The sequence below is a fragment of the Malurus melanocephalus genome, unplaced genomic scaffold (assembly GCF_030028575.1).
Source record: "Malurus melanocephalus ecotype Western Australia unplaced genomic scaffold, MMel_1.1 scaffold_5, whole genome shotgun sequence".
Lineage (NCBI taxonomy): Eukaryota > Metazoa > Chordata > Aves > Passeriformes > Maluridae > Malurus > Malurus melanocephalus.
In genome coordinates, this window is record NW_026623237.1 from 3,234,761 (window position 1) to 3,257,080 (window position 22,320).

Genomic DNA, 22,320 nt, shown 5'->3' on the forward strand with positions numbered 1-22,320 from the left:
CTGGTTTAAATCTAATCAAAGCAAGTTAGAGCCCATTTTCCACCTGCAATTCACTCTTGCAMGAGTTCAGTATGAAAAAACTTGAGCTTTGTCAGTGAGCAGCTAAGGGGAAGAAAAAGAAGAAAGGTAGAAGGAAATACCTAAGAAAATATGGTGCAGCTACCAGGAAAATAAGAGAAGTACCTCTTRCAAATGGTATTCTGTGGGTAGAGAAGCTAAGACAATCAGCAGCTAATGAACATGATCAAGGCAGGTGAGAGTAGAGTACAGCCTGTAATGCAAACTTCACCCAAGAGCAGCACAACACATTTCACAACAATGAAGTTCAAACTCAGTTGTAGCTTATTTTTCTCTCCCTACGTAATATAACAAACTATAAGGTGCCAAGATAATCACCTGTCCTTACCTACTTGTCTCCCTACTCATTTATACAAAAGTCTAACACTGCTTCTATTCCAGGAGATAGGGAGAGAGGGGGAGCGACTACTTTTGTGACAAGATAGCAGTACTGAAGGGGCAATAACTTTTCTAAAACAACTGTTCAAAAATAAGGAGCAGCAGTCAGTACCAGCCTTAGCCATCCAGCAGACATACTCTACTAGCCTCTTTCTTGTATGCTCACTGAAAAATGTTGCCATCATGCAACTGGGAACACAGCAGAATTAGAGCAAATCTTAACTGAGCATCTTTTCRTTGCTAGAAGACAATATGTAATATTGACTTAGTTGCATAATGAAAGCTCTGAATTCAACCCTGCCTATCACAGCAGGATGACTTAGTCTAAGTGCCCAAACACTCTTTGTCTTGCTAGGGGGAAGAAGTTCTGGGTATTAGGATCCAGAGAATACTTACCTAAATCCAGCACATGTCACTTACTTTTTCAGCTTTGTTTTGCTTCATTCTGTTACAGTAGTAAACACTACATAATAAAATTTCACTTTTGGGTCTCGTTTCACAGTATGAAAAACAAAACTTTTCCAAGTGTTCAAGATATTTATTGCCATTTGGAACATGTTTATTGTTCAAGAACACTGTACTGAAATAAAATCTGTAACATACAGTCTCACATTCTTTCATTTTTATCTTTACAGCAATGTAACTTTCARGCAGATCATGCAGGAAAACCACTCTCACAATGAAGTCAAAAACTACTGAAAGGCACTTTGTGTCTTTCAGATCTTAGACTCCAAACAAGTTTAGTTTTTGCCTGTGTAAGAATTACATACATCTAGAATAACTCAAACAGTAGGAAAAAAATAAAATCCATTTAGAACTTCTTAAAGAACAGTATCAAACTTTGTTGCCTTCCTTCATTCAGTGCTATGCTTTTGTTTTTCCAAGCTTTCTTTAAAGAGTGTGCGACATAAAAATGTATGTTGATGAAGTCTCTTTACTGAGACAAGGCATGCAGTGAGGGAAGAGGGATGGCTGCTCACTTCCAGGCTGCCTGTCTACACATTTGTTCTTGTAGATCAGCAAGCCACTGCTTAAGTTAAAAAAAAATAGATAGAATAGGAATGAATGCACTCAAGTTAAATGGCTTTTAAGAAWATGTTAATACATAAACAATAATACCACCTACAGCTCTGTTTACTGACCTCTGTTCATGTTGATTTTAAAATTAGTTTTGTCAAACCATCATGGGCCACTTTGTAGACTGTTAGATAAAAAAGTTGGTTTTCAAATATTGCTTGTTATTTGGGTGGCTAACTTTTTTATGAAAAGGGTAGTTATTAAAGATCAGTAAGGCAGCAAGACTTTAAATGTAATGGTTTACACTGCTGAATAATACTTTTTAAAAGGCAAGATAAAAAAAATTATTAGAATAACTTCTGGTGGGGTCATATTCAAAATAGGCGTTTCTGTTTTACCCCCACTGGAATTGTCACAGCAACTGTAGATGGCATGTCTTCCTTGGTTGTAATTCAGGATGAATACATTCCTGGTGTATTTCAAGTTATATATTTAGTTCTTTTTCTCCAGCCTGCCAAAAGAAAAACAGCTTTTGTAAGAGTGAATATTGAACTACAATTGCTATTAAAAACCTCTGAATTTACACTAGAACTTTATGAATAAAGGACATTGGTCAGTGACTTATGGAAAGACAAGTCCACTTGTCTCAGTTGTGCTCATTTTTTAATTTGTAGTTCATTGATTTCATCCTCCTATTGCTCCACAGTAATTTCTTGGAGCAGAAGAGAGAAAAGCCATAATAACAACTCTGACTCATCCAGATTGCTTGGGGCCGTGTCTGCACTACTTGCTACACAGTGAGGATGTTCCAATCACACGCAGTTGACTCTACCTCATGCATAGACAGTATGCTCTGATAGGTTTTGTGCATCTTCTCTTTCAGACGTACAATTCCTTCACAGTTATATGGATGTTTCCATCTCAGGAATTRGTTACCAAGATGGATACATGCAGAACTAACCACTATAATGCATGAAACAACCCCCAAAATAGCAAGCAGCTGCTGAAGGCCCTGCTTACACTCACTGATGACCATATGGGCTTCCTGCCTTTTCTGTGTGCAGACCTCAAAAGGTTCAAAGGAGGTACAAGGTAAAAGTTCTGCCTACTGACAAGTTGTTAATAGGTTTGCAAAAGGTAATGAAATTAAAATAAGACCAGAAACCATGCAGAGATTTGCATCACAGTGAAAAGTCACCAACAGAGTATTCCAGAATTATGATTCCAGAATTATGATTACTCCATTTTAAAGTGTGACTTGCCTGTGTTTGATCAGTCGTCCTCCTTGAATAAGTTGTGCAACTTCATTAGTAAAGTGGCATGCAAAAAGCAGCCAGTTCCTYGGCTGCACTTTGTAGGCAAATCTCATGAAAGTCAAGGAGTAACAACATAGTGCTGCAAAAGATGATACATATTGTTACAAGATTGTAAAYATCTGCGTTTTGTTGASTCATAACTTTCCTACTAGCAAAATGTAATAACAGATAGAACATTTGCCGCTGCTTAWGAGTTTTCCAACAGCACTACAAACTTGCCCACTTTGAACGTCTAATGCAAGAAAACAAACACACAAGAGTGCTCATTTCTGCTATACGAGAAAATCTACATGGCTGCAGCTTTCCATTAAAAAAAAATCATTTTGCTCCTACACTATCTATCCTCTGATGCAACTGAAATCTTTTTAGTTTATTATCCARATTATCTTGGCCAGAAAACAAGTGTTAATCCCAATGAGACACAGTCTGTCCTATACAATTATTCTSACAATTTCTAAGACAAAGTATTTGTAAAGACACTAGTTAGTTAAATACAGTTCTTTTTGTATTTAACATGTTAAAATGGACTTTAGGATCAGGAGCTTTCAATGCCCAGRAAATCATGAACATTCAGAAACATGAAGCTTTGTTACCTGATTTCCAGAACAATGAGAACCTATTTGAATCTACTCTCCTATCATAACTGCATGTAAATACAGGAAATTACAACCCCAGAATTCACTGGTTTTGTAAAGTTCTGACAGGCTTAGAGAGGAAAAAAAAGATAAATTAAATGTTCAAGGAAAAAAGTCTTTTTTAAAGTACAAATACTAATACTCTTCATCTCCCAGGTTCATACACCAAACGATATACACCTGAAAAAATTAAAAAGGTGTCTCAACATTGCTGAGCTGGGTAGCTGCTACCAAAACATGTGCAAAACACTTTCACTATGCTAGACACGATTTAAAGTAGATTTCTGTCTCAAGGAAGCTGACTAAGGGATTGAATTACTCTAAGCAGAGCCTAATGATGATGAGGCTATAAAATTGCTTAAGCCAAAGGTATTTTGCTTGTGGGAAGAATTACCAGAATTAAGTTATTAAGTGAGTTAAGGAAGAGACATAATGCCARAGTTAAGCTAATAAATTAAAGCTAACAAACAGATTTCTGATCCTAGAAAGAATTTGAACATAAAATAGAAACTGACATCTAGGCAAAAACTATACATGTTTCAAAGAAAGGTGGAAAAATATTGCTTATGCATTTAAAAATAATTTATCTTTTAACAATTATTTCCCATTAAGAACCACACTAGTCTCTCATAGGCAACTGCTTTGTAAGGACTTAGTCTTTTTTGCTGCTTCTTGCACCCCGCTGACCAAGCATTACCCTTTCTACACTTTGTTGTGTTGATAAATGTTTAAACCTCACACTAACCACAAAGCAGCATTCTTCTTTATACAAAGAATAAAACTGAGTAAAGAGATGCATTTTGAACAAGGGCATGTAACCATATAAGATAACACAAGAGTTACAGCTCAAGGACAGTTGGGTGTTGAAAACTGCTAAGGCTCAAGACCTGCCTCACTCTCCTCTCCCAAATTACTGGAAAGCTCTTTGAAAAAGAGGCCTGCAGTTTCTCATTACCTCAATTTAAGTGGCCTCTGAAGTTATGTAACAGGATACATGATATGTACATCTGCTTTAATCACAAGATTGCAAACAACTAATAATGTCACTGCTTTAAAGACAGAAACTGTATTCTGGAGTCAGTTTACTAACAAGTTTTTCTCAGGTCTTACCAAATGTCATTCGGCCACTAATAATTTCTGGGGATTTCTTCATGTCATTAAAAGCAGCAATGGGAAGACCCCAGTTGGCAACTGGCCCCCAAAAGTGCTGTGAAAAGGGAAAACAAAAGGGAAGTTAAACAGAAACAAAGATCTCCTGTAGTTTTCTAACAGCTTTTTTCTTAGGCACACAAAACTACAGAGGAAGGATTATGGGAAAATTCCAAGAAAAGACAGAGACTATTTTTGATGTACGACAGAAAAACGAAACCTTCCTTTTAGTGGGATCTACTCTTCAGAAGGAAAGACAAAGGAACCTWCTCTGGATCTTCTTTCAGTCTGGAGAARAACTACTGTAAGGCYCWTGAATTTTGTRTAATTATAGCCCAGCAGTCATTAAGTATCTGACTGGCATTGTGATACAGTAACTTCAGATTTACTGCTCACTTCTGTGCAGAGGATTAGGTTTCTCTCTTTCGACTCCTCAAAAATATAATGAAAACGTAAGGTCTTGATGAACTGAAGCTGTTTCCATGTTATGCTGAGGATGCCGAAATGCTCAGCAAACATCTTCTTCTGAGTGCTCACACCCTCTCTTTGAAAGAGTAGGGCCAGCACACAAACCAGACTGTTACCCTGAGCTTCACCTGCAATTGCTGAAAAAACTTAGTGATTACTTAAACTCAGTGATTCAACAAATGTCAGAGAAGAGCAGTTAGCAACAGATATGTAGAGAAAAAGAGACAAGTGGAAAGAATCAAGTCAGAAAAACTGCTAAGAGTTTATTTTGATGGGTATTATCTAAAAGACTCTAAACTGGAAAAAACCTTATCGTAAGTTAAATTTCCAGTACTATTATGAGCAAAAGGCTTCACCATAATTCTTTCCACAGAAGRTGCACACARTATTTGCATCAGCTTCTTCTAAATGGAAACTCATTCCCAAACTTGRTAACTTGGCCAGATAGGACRAAAGAGATTACAAGAAAATGCTTTAAAGAATACCAACTATATCCATTCTTTTGACATGCACTTTATCTGTAATGTGTTTAATGACTTGGAATTCTCACGGGGTATTTAAATTTCCTGCAATTTTAATTCTAAAATACTCTTGCCAGTCTGGATACTAGCTTGTAACACTACAGTCAGACTAAAGCCACACTTGCTTCCTGCAGTTGCAATAAAAGAAACTTAACTGAAAAAGAAAAAAAAAAGAAAAAAAAAGAAAACAATTAGTTTAAGTTACACACACCACTTTGATAGTCCAACTTCAGTGCAATATGCAAAACAATACAGTACTGCTGCTATTACTGTTGYTATAAATCTGAATTCTGAAGAATGCAATACAAGCATTTGTTTACTATATTCCTACTGATAAGAAAACTGACATCTGTAATGGCTAAAGCCTCTCAAGCACACCAGAGATAACATGGCATAACTGAGGGGAGTTGCATGAGTACATGGTACACTGTACCCCTGTATGTATCTACAACACCACTTATGCACAAGATATGTGGCAACAGAACAAGAACATTCACAGAAAACGAAGCCAGCAGGACACAAGATGCTGATTTAGAGTTTTTAAAGGAGCCATTTAAATAGTCTTAAAGGACTATAAGAGGACCAGAAACAGCTTGACGCAACCATGACTATTTGCATAGTGAGAATATAAGACACCTTGTGTAAGCATCAGCACACCAAAGCAAACTTTAGGTGGAGAGGCACCACGTGTACTTAGTGATGGCTTTATAGTCATTTCAGAGGTGTCATGTGAACAACTGTAGTTTAAGAAAATAAGCTAGTTTTTTTGAATCTATGAAATATTTATAGTTTTTAAGAATTTGAGTGACAACTTATTTTCTCTGCTGACAAGGAGTTATATTTGGAACCTTCTCATCTGAGATGGATATTAAGCTTCAAGTGTCTCCAGGCAGGCAGCCCTTTGAAGTCTTCATGCACAAGAATTAAACTATAYCTATAGAGCTTGTCTTTTGTCTGGGCAGAAGAGCAAATCTTCCATAACATTATGAATCACAGTATAACAGGCATGAAAAACCCACTTGCAGTTTCAGGGGCAAACTGAAAGGCTCCATGACAGAAGAATCTAATCTGAGTTATTTTGTACATCTGTTGTCTGGCCTAAAGGCCACTGAAGATTAGCCAGGTAGTTTGGTTATGTACCAGTATTACTGTTACATAAAAGAATGGGTTCCAAGCTGCTCTGATCTCCTTAGCAAGGAGCACAGAAAAAAAAAAATGAAGCCCCTTTAAGGCACTCTGAAGGAGCTAACGTTTTGTCGCCTTAACCTCAGACTTGCAATTAAATATTCCTAGTGCATTGCTCCTGAGGTTTGCAGTACTCTTTTCAGACAAAGTCATAACAGTACTGGGGCAAAAAGACAGCAAGTTAGTGAAACCGGAAATCTCCGCCCTTTTCTTACCGTACTGTTCAAGTGCACCATCATTGTTTTCCGTTCAAAAAGCACATGAAAGAAAGAAGAAAAAAAACCACATTAGTTTCTTTCATAATCGACAGATAGGAGTATACCACAAATACAAGATACGTAGAAGACAGGAAGAAGTCAGGAAGCTACCATGGCATGAACTTTGATTAATGTATTAGTGTTAAAAAATTCTATTTCCCACAGGAGCTGTCACTGTGAAAAGTGTTTTCTACTCTCCTTTTCCCAGCTACATAAAATCCCATTACGGTCTGTGGAAGACATTCAACCCTTCAGAGCACCCAAGATCCCATCCCAACTAGTTTAGAAGATGCCAACTAGTTTAGAAGAAGCCATCAAACTTTGTAATGACAAAGCTAAACAGCTAAAATTCTTCAGTTAAGGCTTTGAAGGTGCTTGGAATTCTCTGTATACCAACATAAGTAGGTCAAACCAAAGATTGCCAGATATCTTCCTGTTTCTAAGTTCGGGACAATGATGGCTCTACCAAACATTACATTACCAAACATTATCATATATAACACATTCTCAGCGATATATGCAATTACACTTCCATCATGTACGGGMCTCATTTAAATAATCATCTAGGTACCAGTTTATCTAAAACTTAATGATTGATGCATGAAAGCTAGACTACAGCATTAAGATTGCTACTAAGACTTTATTTTCAGAACTTTTAAACATCTTCTTTCTAATAAAGATGCTGATAAGACTTAGTTCTGAATTATGACTTAAAAGAAGGCATTGCTTATAAGAAATAAGAAGGCTAATAGAAAGCCTAGCACTACTCCAAATTGCAGAACAGTTTGTAACTATCACTTCCCTCACACTGATTTCCATGTTCTTAGATCACTGTTATAAATAGCTATGGTAAGGGAACAGTCAGGTCTACTTCAGAAATCACACAGGATGTGCATTTCAGCGAGTCTTTGCTACAAGCCACAGTTGGTTCAAGGTGCTTTGTWAGGATGCCCCTGACTAGTCCAAYCACTTGTTTTTTGTTTTCTTTTTGACTGATCTGCAGCAATAGTTGGAGTTCACAAGACAGGCGTAACTTAAATGTTTTCATAAAGCCTTAATTTAACAAGTTCAGATTTGTCTTCTGGCATCATGTTTGTGAGCCACCAAAAGTCAGCCTTCCTTTTTAAAGCGTAAGTTGTTTCTAGAAAGTGAAAGCCTAAAATAGAATCAAACAGAWACTACTTTAACAGAGTAGGCAGCTGGGGCTAAGGTCTTACAAGGTTGTCCTTACMATCACATGTGACTGCAAYACTYATTATACTTCYAGAAGCGGGCAAATCAAGGGCATAYAGACTCCTCYCAAAGCAGGCATCCAGCACCAAAGCTTTGCAGCCTACAGAGTTGCAACAAATGCACCATATCCAACACCATGGATACTGAACAATATGAATTCATCTATTTGCAAAGTGACTCCATTCCAAACTGGCAGTTTCCAAGAACTGCAAGAACTACAGTCCCTTGAAAAAGGAAACATTAGTACAATGCTTTCAGGAAGTGTGGACAAAATTTTCCAGATTTACCCATTCAATTTTCATGTCAGCTTTCTATATAACTGTCTAGTGCAACCCAGGGCTGATCAATACCTGATATGGGTACTACAGTTCATTCCAAAAAGGCTACAGGGGGAAAGCTACAGCTTTTTTAAATTTCTGCACATATGTTCCTCATTCTGGCAATGAGRTTATTAACAGGCCAAAGACCATTCTGCAAATATAGGTGAACTGTCATTATTTATTTTCCCTACACTGCCCTCCCTAAGTGGAAAGGGACTACCCTTCTGCAAAAGGGCAGATTGTTCAGTTCTCAGAGCATACAAGACAAGCAGGCACTGTGTCCTTCAGTTCCTAGCACAGATCACTGAGTACTTTTTATTTTAAAGYTATTATGTCCTCATGTTTAAAGATTTTAAGAGATAACTGAAGAGCATCTAATTCTAGTTCTATTACTGATGCTAACTCTTCCAAAACTCATTTCCATTAAAAGAAAGTTCATAGACAGCTCAATTTTAAGTGCTCAGGCTTTCCAGGGAATGAACAAACTCTCTCTATTTCAAAGCCCTCTATATTAACAGTAGCAACATTTGCATTACTGCTGAGTCATCACAAAGAGACATTTTARAAGTACCCCAGCAGACTGCAATCTCCATGCTTATTTTTCTGTTACAGAAGATTTTGGGATTTCTTGGAATTCATTATGTGATGAAAGTAATTTAGGCTTCTATCACAAGAAAATGACAACTTGTCTAAAATGATGTCTTCTCTCTTAGAGGAGGGAAGCTGTTACACTGACTGTTTTTCAGATGTTTTAAATCAACAGGATAGGAAGGCAAGAGGATGCCGTTGCCTACTATTAGSGGCTTAGATAATATGGCTTTAGTGCCATTTTTAGGATCTTGAGAAAAAAATGCAACTTTAAGTTCACAGTAGATAGAGCTACCAGGCTTTAATATGCTAATCAGCTAGTTTTAAATTACCATTATGGCTGCACTTTACAAGAAGCAAGAAAAGTCTACCTACATCTTAARCTCATTTTAAAGCATTAAGACACAGGGTAAATTTGTATCTATGATTTACAATCATTCAGATCCCTATCATTCTAGAGAAAAGCTAGATGTGAAACTGGCAGAACAATTAACTTTTAATGACAGTTTTAAAAACARTTTCCCCTGTTTCTTTGTGCACTATCTGGAAGCTAACCTGCSACATAATGCAATTCTAATGCAGATATATCCACCTGAACAAAGCAGTATGCATTTATTACACTTGCTTTGATGTTTGCAGGTTATGAAGCTCAAATTGAAGCTACTTATTCCAATAAACGTCTGCAAGTTTTGACTGACCCAAGCCATAATAATGGAGCACTTAATTCCACCACTTTGGGTAGCTTSAGTTATTCTGTTGAGGGTAATTGAAGTAATCTAAAGCTGGTATCTCAAACAGCATCTTAATTTCATTAATTCCCAAAAACAGATTTCACATTTATGAAGTCTTGATTCCCTGCAGTGATTAGATGCTGATTTTTAGAACAGACACCATAGTTTCAGAGCTTTAAGGACACTTTTGCTCTATGAGCAAAGAAAGAAAGGAATTTTTTTTCAGGACAAAGTCTTGTAGTCTGGGGAAGAAATCACCTTCAGGAAAAAATGCAAAGATATAGCTCTTCATTTCTTATATGGAGAAGACAGGTAAGTCTTTTATTGAAAGGTATCTAATTTTAAACACAACATAAAGCTAATAACCTAAACACTTACCTCAGAGTAAGCAAGAAACAATGCTGAAAGGCTAGAGTAGATGGAGCAACTGACTTTAGCCCTCATGACACACCCAGTAACAGAAGTACAAATTAAGCAGGTRTCTTTGTGCATTGCAAGGCAGAACACATTCCACCCACAATGGCAGAACCCTGTGAAATGCTCTTTTTATTGCAATACAGTCATATTTATAGCTTGTTTGAAGACTAGATGAAATAAATCTGAATTTTTTTTTTTAAAACCTTCTCAGTTTTCGGTGAGGAAAGAGATACTTCTGGTAGCTGAGATGGCATTAGGAAGCAGCTGTTATTTCTTCTGGATGTTTGCTTTGCTTGTTTTTCTAAYTATGAAACAAATTACTGTTTTAAGGGGCATTTACATGCTTCACATGAATCCTGTTACAATTAACTGTCAACACTAATATGCATCTATCCARCCTACATGAGATCCTCAAGAGTTTCAAAAAGAATCACAGAAGCCTACTCTGCACTTTTTATTTTGCTTCAAAGTTGTTCTCTTCCTTCTCCTACTTTACTCAGCTTTTTGTCCCGCTGTTTCTATTCCCGCTGATCTTGATTTTGTGAATCCCAAACAAGCTCTCTGCTTAGAATCATAGAATGGTTTGGGTTGGAAGAAACCTTAAAGATCATGGAGTTCCAATCCCGCTGCCAAGGGACAACTTCCACCAAACCAGGCAGCTCAATGCCCTATCCAGCCTGGCTCTAAACACTTCCTGGGATGAGKGTCCATAACGTCTTTGGCAAAACTGTTCAAGTGCCTAACCCCCTTCACAGTAAAGCATTTATTCCTAWTATCTAAYACAATTCTRTCCTCCTAAAGTTTCAGGCTTTACTGAGCCTTTATATTATAATGCCTTGTCCACGAAGGCTTACACCATCTCCTGCTACTTTAACCAAGACTATGTTTCACAGATAAACAGATGCCCTCCTACATGCTTGCTCAACATCAAACACCAGTTGCAATAGATGTAGGTAAAATAGGAAGCAACAGCTGTAGTGAATGGTTGCTCAACCACCTTGATTAGAAGAGACCATTTTTACTTGTTTAGTTTTGTCAAACAACCTACCAGCCTCAGAAACGTGAAGCTGCCTACTCGAGACTGCTCCTGCACAGTGGTTCAACCAGATTTAAGTATGCCAAAACTGTTCTTTAAGGCAGTCTTGTGGYTTCAGTCCAGAGTGTCATAGCTCTTACCACGGCACGCAAGACAAAGCTTGACACAAGCATTGAGCCACCTCGGAGGCGACTTGAGCCACATTCCCACGACCGAGGGGCTCTAACAAACCTCTGAAAAAAGGTACCAACTAACACGTACTCAGAGATTCAAATAACCGATCTTCAGACTGCATCCGTGACCAAGCTCGGCTTCTGCTCACAGCAGAGGCAGTGGTCGCAGGCAGCGGTCAGACAGTGCTGGTCCCGGGCTCCTGTGCCCACTGCCACCTCTGCGCCGCAGAGAGCCTCTGCCCATGGCGGGGCAGCACTCGCGGCTGTCACAGCCGGGAGGGGAAGGTCACCGAGGGACGCARCTGCCACGGCAGCTTCAAAGCGCGCCGTTGCGCTTCAAGGTCACGCCCGGTTTGCCCGGGCCGAGGAGGGATGGCGACAGCCCCGACTGCCCCGTGGGCCGGGGTGACGATGGACGAGACAAGTGGGGCGACGGGACCGCGGCACCTCCGGGCCTTCTCCCCCCGCCCAACCGCCGAGGGCGAGCACGCCGGGGGTCAACCAGCGCCAACCGTCTGGCCCGTGCCGGGCGCCCGAAGGCTGCGGGGGCTGACGGGCTCGGGGACGGGACGTTGGACCCTGCCGCCCGCCCGGGCATAGCTGCGGGCGCGGCAACGACRCCCCCCGCACCGCGCTCACCTCATCAGGTAGTCCCTGAACTCCTTGCTGCGCACATAGTCCATGGCCTTGCGGCCCAGCGCCCCCGCCATGGCGTCTCGGCGGCAGTGGAGAAGGGAGCGCCCGCCCGGCACAGCCGCTTCACACCCCGATACCGCCGCCGGTGACAAGTGTCCCACGCGCCGCCCGCCGCCCGCTTTACGGCAGCGCGCGCCCCCCCACCCCGCCCCGCCCCGTCATCGCGGCGCTCTCGCCGCCCATTGGCCGCGGCCGCCCCGCCCCCCGCGCGCGCCCGGCCCGGGGAGATGGTCGCGGACTGGGGGAAAGGCAGGGGGCCGTAAAGCAACGCGGCGGGAGGAGGGGGCAAAGCGTCGCAAAGCAAGGCGGCGAGGAGGGGTCGCCGTGGGCCGAGCCGCCGGCGTTCCCCCACAGCCCATGGGGCAGCGTCGCGCGGCGGCTCCYCGAGCCGCGATTGGCTGCGAGGCGGCGGCAGGTGGCTTCCTATTGGYGCGCTCCGCCCTCGCGGCTTGTGGCTCCGCCCCCGGTGGCGCCGGTGGGGCGTGAGGGGGACGATGGGGGTGCGGCTGGGGCCGGGCCAGCGGCGGGCGTGATGGTACTGTGGGACGGGCGACGGGGAGAGGACGTGGGGTGTCCCTGTCTGCCGGCATTCCAAACCCATCTGGACGCGTCCCTGTGTCACCTGCTCTGGGTGACCCTGCCTTGGCAGGGGAGCTGGACTAGATGATCTCCAGAGGTTCCTTTCAATGCCCGCCGTCCTGTGAATCTGTGATAATTCCCTCAGTAATTTTAATTGAGGTGGTCTAAGGTCCCATCTCTCACCAGCACTTTCTATTTTATACCTGAKCAGAGGTACTTACGTAGAAGGGAAGATAAACTCTAACCTCTAGAAAATTTGGACCATGCAAACAAATTCTTTTATCTCTGCTCAGTGCACTAAAGATAGTGAAAATGGATGTTTATCTCTTGTGCTTTCCCAAGAATTGCAGCCTCAGTTTTTACAGTCCAGAGCTGAGCTGAGAGTGCAGCCTGGGGCACAGCTACGCTCTGCAAGAAGCCTTGAACGCCATGGCTTCTTTGTTTCTTTCTGTTTCCCTCTTCCCTGCAGGATCTCAAGTTAAAAAAAAAAAAAAAAAAAAACAAAAAAAAAAAAAAAAAAAAAAACCAACGAAAAAAACCAAAACAACCGTAAAACAGACAAAACGCACACACCAACCCCAAAACCCTCAAAAACTGTACAAAACAGCCCCAACAAAAAAATCCCTCCTCACTCTTCTGCCCTCATTGCTTGCTTACGGAGCAGCAGGTTTGAGGAAAAGCATTGGGTAACCTTTCTATATATTCACCATATGATATGACACCCCACAACCAGCCCTCACTTTGCTGTGTGAGTGGAAGAATTTTAATCCCCATGATACACTGCATTATGAAAAGCCAAAATGTAGCCCATATTTCTGTGGACTACTTAGGCTCCTATTTAAAAGCAGCAATAAGAATCTGAATGAGGTCTGAAAGAATAATTTRTTTCCGTTGATTTGACATGCACTGACGGAAGGGAGGTCAATGGAAATCAGTTCTGTATGTTCAAGCAAAATTCTCATGTGGTAGGATTCCTAGATGGCCAGACTTCATCATTAATATTAAAGCTACAGTTAGAGAATTAATTTTTAGCCCTTTCATAATAGGGCTAAAATTGTAGTCTTATTCTGTTTTACTGAAAATTAGTAAGTTTTGTATCCTTAACTCCATGTAGGGAGAAAAAAAWATCTGTTTGCATTAGTAGGCATTGTTCTTTAGTCCTTCTTCCTGGAGTAAACTGGATCTTTTACTCTTTTCTCACAGGCTGTGCCTATTACATTTTTTAATATTTTGTCTACTCTGTTTGTGTTTACAGCTTTCTTAAGGCATAGCCAAGGGTCACCATGGCTATGGTCAATCAAAGCCTTACCAACAGTGCAGTGCCCTTCTCCAGTTTTGAGAATATCTCACTTTTTGTTTTTCAAGTAGTTAATGGAAAAATCATTAACCTGAAACGTGTCYAGAAGAAAACAGTCCCACATGACAGGCTCTACCAGTTACACAACAAACCAGCTAGCAAGGATTTGAAGTTTGCTTTTGTTCTGTGTGTATTCATAGTGCATTTATTTGCATACTTTATTTGCATAGACTTTTTATAAGAATACCAAAAACTGTACARAAGGTCCCCTAAATGTATCATATTGATAGCTTTTATTTTAACMCTTTTAGCCAGTTCAATAGAGAAATTAGATTGGATTTGACATGAGTTGCTCTCAACAAGTCCATGCTAGGTGGACTTTTAAGCGTGTTGTTTCCTGAGTGATCGTTAACCCACAGTTTAATAAATTATTCTAGCAGGTTTTTATTTGTGGGGTTTTTTGGTGGTTTTTTTTTTTTTTAGGGGTGTGAGTTTTTTGTCTGTTTTTTTTAAATATCAGGACTCTGCCTGTAATTACTCTGACTTGTAATTTGCTGGGCTGTTGTTAACCCCTTCCTTTCACATGTGTGCTCTTCTTCAGTGCTGGAATGTCCTGTCCTCTCCATGACCTAGAGGGAAATCACTGATCATCTCAAACTGTTTTTGTGAAGGCCTGTTGGCCTTCAGAGCAAGTTTCATTAGGTTTTGTCAGACATTTTCTTTCTCAAATATATTCCATCTGTTTGTTTTTTTTTCCTAGTGAGAATGACACTTCTTTTTATCTTTTCCACACTAAATGCATACCTATGTTGAGTTATTATTACCACAATTCTGCTTTTATTTGACATGGACTCCTTYTGCATTATTTCATGACTGCAACTTCCTTTTTCTTATTTTATTTTCTACTGCTTTTATCAAACTCCTTTAATTGTCTTCTATGCCCCATGATAGTTGAAACTGATTTCGTAGCTCAACCTTTCCGATTCTGTCATCTGCCAGCTGACACAATTTTTTTTTATTTTCATCTACTCACATGTCCTTTTGGCTATTTATTTGTTCCCTATTGATTTTTCGGTCATTATGTGCTTGTGAGTAAGAAAAGCCACATATGTCAAAGGAGGGCTCCTGTGTTTCTTTTAATCAGAACAGGTAATTGCAGCTGGCTTGGTTTTCAAACAGACATGTCCCCTGCAATGTTCTATCCCCTAGATTATCTTCACAAATACCCTACCTGCCATTTCCTGGAATTTCTTCCTGACATTCTCATTGCTTTCTTTTGTTTCTTGTTAGCCTTACACTTCTGACCTTTGCAAGGAGATACTTCTGAAGTTTATTAGGCTGTCCTRTTATTCCCCTTATTTTCCCTCAGCCTTTGGACAGGTCATTACATTTTTGAGTCACTGATTTTTGTTAATGTTGGCCATCAACCTCACTAGATTTAAAAGCCTTGAACTCCTTTCCGTGTTTTTAGCAGAGGGACTCTGTTGTTGTCCAGCAGTTACTCTACATGGGATACTCTAATAACAGGTTTCTGTAGACAACATTTCTGCAGTTCATCATCCCTTGCTGCCTGTGCATGGGGAGACAGAGGAGAGCATTCCTGGCTCCTGCATCGTTGGCTCCACAAGTCTTCCGTGCTAGTGCATGGAAGAGAGTCTTCATATCCCCCATTTCCCATTTCTTTGTGTGGGGGTGGCAGGGGCAATCCTCCTATCAGCAGGGGACATATGGCTCTTCCTGTTCTCCTCTTCCCAGAGGATTCCATCTCAGGAATTAGCACTTCTTGASYTWAGTGGATGCAGATCCAGCTGCTGARTAAAGCAGCYTGCAATATTTCTCCTTTTCAGGCATTTCCTGTCTTCCTCTTGACATGCCTTTGCAGGTGGCATGTGGGAAAGAGGAATGTACTACCTGCCTGGCAATAATGGACATTACACAGCAATCTACTAATACTACGGAGTAGTTAAACTTGTCAATAAAATCAGTCCTAAAGGATGTATCTGATACAATTCTTAACAAACATCTTCGGGGGAAAACAGTGGTGCCCTTTCTCATCTGTGAAAAGAATTGCAAGAAAACATTAYTTGGAATGCTGCTTGACAGACAAGGGAACAACAATTAAACAAGTTGTTCAAGAAACTGTGACTACAGGACTGAAGGAGTTAAACTTTCCCTGCTATGGTAGCTCCAAAGTTGTAGAAAAATATGAAGGAATGATACAWTGCTTGGACAGTTTTCCTTGAAAATACCTGTTCATTAAAGTGGACAGAAATCACAGGGTAGGTAGATGAGGTCGACTAGAGCCACAGACTGTGACATTTTATCAGCCGCAATCTCAAACTGAGCCAAGTGAGAGCACGGCTTGATGTGAAACTTGCATTTCTCTTTGCATCCTTGATTACAGATACATTATCCCTACATGCTGGCATGATGCTTGAGCAGTTTTATTCCACATGGAGTAAAACACCAGTAYTGCAGTAACTGAGTAGGTTGAACACCTGAGAATGCCAAGAAGGGAGTCTGTTACAGAAATAATGRTCTGTAAAATGCATGGTCAGTGCTGACACATTTGCAAAGGCATCCTAGTAGAAAAATGACTTCAGTATTAGTCTGAAGAAAACTGAAAAAAAATGCTTAACTTAATAAGTCAAGAAGAAGCTATACCTCACTTTAAAAAACACTTTSTGAAATGTAGAAGTACTTAGTGCTGAAAAATATAGCTACAGCTTCTAGAGCTAGCAGTTCTCACTGTGAATGACCATGGAGCTGGTGCACCATTGCATAAAATCAGCATATATCATTTGAGAAATCCACAGTGTAAARCCTGGTCAATTAGAATAAATTGGTACATTATGGAGCTAGAGGCATTTCATCATCTGCAGTTCTTGGTAGGATCTGGAGTAGGACCAAACAGCAAAATGAAACATGTATTTCCAGCTGATGACCTGCAAATAAGACAATGGTGTAATTACAAAAGCACAAGAATAAGACCCTTGTCTATGAATGGYCAAAAGAACACTATGATATAGGTACTGCAATGGACAAAGTAAAGAAGTGAAAAGCAGAAAAGATGCAGAATGGATCTGGAAAAAAAATTGGGTTGCCAAGACAAAAGTATTGTCAAATTAGCAGCTATTGTGATTAACAACGATTGCAGGCAAGCCAAGCAGCAGCTGGGCAGCAGGAACTAAGGCAAGGGTGCKATCTGTAAYAACGAAAAATGAAAGTATTTTGTCRGCGTTGAAGACAASCATTTGAGGCAGTTACTGCAATTATCGCTGCTTTCCCCTGCCTTACRTGCTAAAAGACCAGTCTGTGATGATTAGATTGCAGTTGGGTGGGGCTGAATACTTGAAGCTTTTATTAGCATAGTTATTCCTGTTATTATAAACTCTGTAGGTAGAAACCAYGCAAACTCTAGGCTCTGGTCTATATCATGTGTGCATAGAAAACAGCCGATCCTGTGCTGTGAAAAGCTGTGATGTCCAAAGTTGTATAGACGAGGGGAAGCAGAGTACAGCAGTCTGGCAGAGAGGCAGCTGGGTTTGTATGAGGCTGCTCTTTTTCTCCGTGCCTGAGAAGCCGCTCAGAGGGCCGGACGTCACTGCTCAAGGGTGGGACAGCTCCCCACTGCTGGGCTGATTGCCAGCCTCAAACCTTGTATGAAGGATGGGAAAAATCCCAAACCAACCCGAAAACCAAAAAAAAAAAAAATCCCAAACAGTATCTTCCCCTGCTTAAATGTACAGTATAACTATTCTTAAGAGGGAGTTTTCTCCTGGGATTTTTTTTCCTAGAACTCAAACAGCTGTAGACGAAGGATGCACCCTGCATGACTTCAGCAGAACCTTCAGGCAGCTGGAGGATGTGACCTTTATGTGATGAGGCTGCTTTGAGTCCTCAGTTAGTTACTAGTGGTAAAAGAAACASACAAAATTGAAACTGAAATTGCTCAATCCAACTTTCTGCTGAAATATGTGTAACAGTGATGGCTATATTGATGTGTGTTTTACTGTCATGAAGAGACTTTTAAAATAGTTTTCTGGGCTGAAGTTCATTTTGCAGTTTACTCATATAATTATTCAAATTAGTTAATTTTAGATTTTATTTTAAAATATAAATCTATGTGGCTAAGATTGTTTAGAAGAAATCAGTTTTTAAACATGGAGAAAAAATCTGATTAATGGGTTTATTCACAAGTTATTTATACTTGCAATTGGTAATGKGGATACAGATACTGGGCTACATGGATGAATTGATTACTATTTAATCAATAGATCTTTAAAACTGTCTTTGCTTTTTAATTGTCTTTTCTTAAGTAAAGAAGCTGTTATAACAAATGGTCATTTTTAATAGTCATGTACCCACTTCCCTATAAGAAGCAGCGCCAAATTGCTGTTTCTAGTACCACACCACTGCATTTCTGGTATCCCTGAAGCAATTGTGGATGATTATCCTGYGTTTGGGAAGGAAGGGATGAGTGCACCTCAGTCAGCTGCACTCTGTACTTTATACTGCTAGATCRGGTCAGCTGGGGTAAGAGAGCCCTTGCTTGTAAAACTGCCTGGAAAATTCTCCTCCTTCACTCAGTTAGGGGAACTTCTGTTAGAGTTAAATGACATGTAATCATTTCTACAATTATCATGTCCAGAGGAGCAGAATGGGACAGCCAGTGATGCTTGCACAGCAACTGCTGGTGTCAAACTAGACTGCAAAGCAGAGTTGGTTTCCTCATCATGGGAAACCTGCCTTGGTGATGAATCCAACAGGATTTTTTTAAAAAGCAAAAAAGAAAAAAAGAAAAAAAAAGAAAAAAAAAGAAAAAATACTCTTTTATTCTGTTTTTGAAAACTAATTTCAGTTTCTGAGGAAGGAGTATTAGATGTGACATGAAACTCTCAAGGTTGTGAGGAGATTTGCTTCCTCTGTTCCTGCCTAGCAGAGTGTGTGCTGAAACACTTGTGCTTCGTAAGGAAATGGTCACTGATTTTCCCCCAAGCTTTGTATGTACTTCTTAAGGTGCTTTATCCAATACCAACATCCCGCTGATTATAAGGAAAAGGATAAAGTCAGGGTTTTGACGATGGCAGAAAGTGAGGTGTCAAAGTTGAGAGATCATTGGTAAATAATGATAGTAATTTTAGTTATATAATCTTTTCGTCAGGACTCATGGGTCTTTATTGAGCTGARTAAGTATAAATYTAGTAGAACATGATAAAAATATAGKTTTCTGGCATGTTTCACTACTTAGAAATTCACTTACCATATGCTCCTTCCTGGTACCTTTGCTCTCCTCAGTCTAAACAACCTAAATGAGGCTGGAGGATGTCCAGGAGCAGGGGATCGTTCCTGATAGAAAAATACAATTCTGTGCTTTTCTCCTCTTTGAGCCCTTCCCCAGTTAAAGAACAACCACCTAAWCTACTGCCACTGGAAAACCTTGAACATAAATATTGGCAGACTTATTCTAGGAAAAAGAAAGGTAGATTTTCACATTTGAAACAGAAATGCATGATTACACCAGAGCTCACTTCAGTCTAATTACAGTATCCTTGGTAGTGTTAAACTTCGGGTCAGTTTTTCTCTCGATGGACTGAGATTTCTCTCGCTCACTGGAGAAATGTGAGAGCAAGATGGCATCTAAGGTGCCCCTGACTTACTGAAGGAAGCCAAAGGTCTTTGAATTGGTGATGATTATCCACATAGGGACACTGAAATCACCTTTGGCCTATTTTAACTAAAAGAAAAGGGGAAAATTTCAGTAAGCTAAGTGTATAAACAAAGCATGGGCTTGCATGATGAGTAACTTGAAGGTAAACATGGCAAAGTCCTTTTCAAAGCTACTGGGATCAAAGTGAAATAAAAAATAGGTCATAGCAAGCTTCTACAAAGTCATTCAGGATTCAACACAGAGYCATTTAGGTTTGCACAAGGCCCAGAAAAGAAGAAGAAGAAAAAAAAGTAGATGTTCCAGTGTATATACTTTTAAAAGAATGGATGAGTTTTACTCATGGACCCAAAGGTGCATGTGCCAAATTGAGTTGGGTGATTACTGACAACCTCCAGACTATCTAGAGAGGATCTTTTCTTTTTAGAAAGATTTGAAATATTGTGTCCCACAGACATTTGAGTTTGTATGGGTATTGACCTTTCCARTAAACATTAATATTAGCTGCTGATGCCACAGCTTCAATTCACAAGGACTATCTTTTTTATTTATTTTTCTTTTTGCAAGAYATACCTTGTTTTTCACACCAAGACCCTTATAAATTAAATATGAGAGCCTATATCCAAAAACTATTGTTCCTTGGCACCTGGACTGGACAGTAGTGTCTTCCCTGCAGAGACTCAGAGAGAGTGTTAGCCCTTGTAGAGTGGAAGCCAAACCTTTCACACATAGCAGGAAGCCAGCAAAACTGAATCAAGAAGAAATTTGGAGTAGATYGATGCCCTTACTGTGACTTCAGTTACTGCAGTGCTGCTTTCTTGTTCAGAGTTCTTCCTGAAGGCAGAGTAGTACATTTTTACAACCTGCTGAAAGCAGTTCCTTCTTTTCTCTGAAAGCTCAGGGGGAGGCAGTGGGAGCATCATCTCTGCATCACGTGGAAACCCTGTGATCCCAGTACTTGCTAAGGGTGCTGCAGACCAGAGCATGGAATCCCATCAGCTCCTTCCTTAGGCTAGTGTTGGTCAGACTCACACAACTACCTCCTGGGAATGTGATGTGAGCTTCCAACAGTGTAGGCTTACTTAATACTCTTTGGACTAAAAGAGAGGCTGTCACTTTGCAGGAGRGTACCCTGATGGAGGTGACTATATAGCGCTTCCATAATGAGTGCCTGCTCTACACAAATTTCTGCCACATCATTCCTAAAGCAGGCTGCTGCAGCAGTGTTTGTCACAGAGCTGGGAAAAGTCTCACTAGATCCTAATCCTTAGTGTTCAGGTTTACCAAAAATAGTCTTGTGAATTGCTAATATTCACCATCTTGAAGCTGAGGAGAGGAGTGGGRTAGTGTTCTCCCTGGAGAATCACCTTTTTAACAATTATTATGCATTATTATGAACAGCATTTATACTTGCTACCTGATAAGTTATTTCCCTTCTTCCTTCATTTTTTTTCCTTCTTTCTTTTTTTTAATATCCTGGTTGCTGTGACTACAATTTTGCAGGCTTTGTCTCTCTCACTCAGTGTACATCTCATAAATTTTCAGAAGCTGTGTAAAGCTTGTCAGTTCATGAGTTGCCACTCAGCTCCAGGCCTTGGTAATGTATAAATTGAGGATTTTGTGGTCTAATTTTCACTCTCTTTTAAACAGCTTAATTCTACTTGGAGACCTTATTTAAGATTGAAGCCTTATTTATCTCTTTGTTCTGGAAGGTTTCACTTTTGTTTTACATCTATGGCCCTCCTGTGGTTCACAGGATTAGCGCACTATTAATACTATTGTAATTTATTTGGATTTCAAGGCAGTGAATTCACTGCTATGTTAGGGGAGTTCTTTGCCTGGTTTTGCTACAGGTTTTAACCATATTGCACCAATGGTGTGGAACAGGTTGTCCTAAATTAACATTATAGGTAGTCATAAATATCACAAAATTTCAGAACAATATTCTATATTGTGAAAAGCCAGCAAATATTCTCCAAATGTGTCAAAGATACAGATTTAAACAGGGAAAGTTGATTGTTCCGGTTGTTTGTGGCTTAAATATCTTTGAATTAATCTTTGGAATTCATCCATCAATCCCGGTCTGCTCATTCCGTACCAACTGCTTGTGGTAGGTGATGTGAATGCATGTCATATTTGAGGCCAAAGAGACCGTAACAGCATTTAAAGTTTATTTCCAGATTGCTGCAGGCTGTCAAAGTCATCACTTAGTCTGCACAAACCTTTGTCTGCTAAGGGATACTTACTAAAAGTGATACAAAGGGAATGACAAACCACTTTTCTCTTTGTGTTCCAATGAATAACAACCTCACTTTTGAAACTACAGTTACCTTACTTCCACTCTGCATCTGCATGAATTTTGCACYCAGAAATTTGCCTGGTTTTGTGCTCTGGTCTGTCTCTTTGTGCTTCTAGAACTTGTGATCTTACTTCCTGTGAAGATTCTTGTAGACAATAATCAGGTTACCTCTCAGCCATCTCCAAGCTAAGCTGATGAGATCAGGGTCTTCTCCACTGCAGGCATTTTGGTTTTCTTCTTTTTCCTGCATCTGAACTCTGGACTGTTTAAATGTATTAA

General features: G+C 40.2%; 1 protein-coding gene across 1 annotated transcript; it reads right to left on the reverse strand.

Annotated features, from left to right (window-relative positions):
• Nucleotides 1-997: 997 nt before the first annotated feature.
• Nucleotides 998-12,326, reverse strand: MPC1 (mitochondrial pyruvate carrier 1). The gene is made up of 5 exons (XM_057370556.1): nucleotides 12,142-12,326; nucleotides 11,685-11,688; nucleotides 4,535-4,631; nucleotides 2,736-2,868; nucleotides 998-1,984 (listed from the first exon to the last, which is right to left on the reverse strand). The coding sequence occupies exons 1-5, from the start codon at nucleotides 12,210-12,212 to the stop codon at nucleotides 1,966-1,968; spliced, it is 324 nt and encodes a 107-aa protein (XP_057226539.1). The 5' UTR covers nucleotides 12,213-12,326; the 3' UTR covers nucleotides 998-1,965.
• Between the last annotated feature and the right edge of the window lie 9,994 nt (nucleotides 12,327-22,320).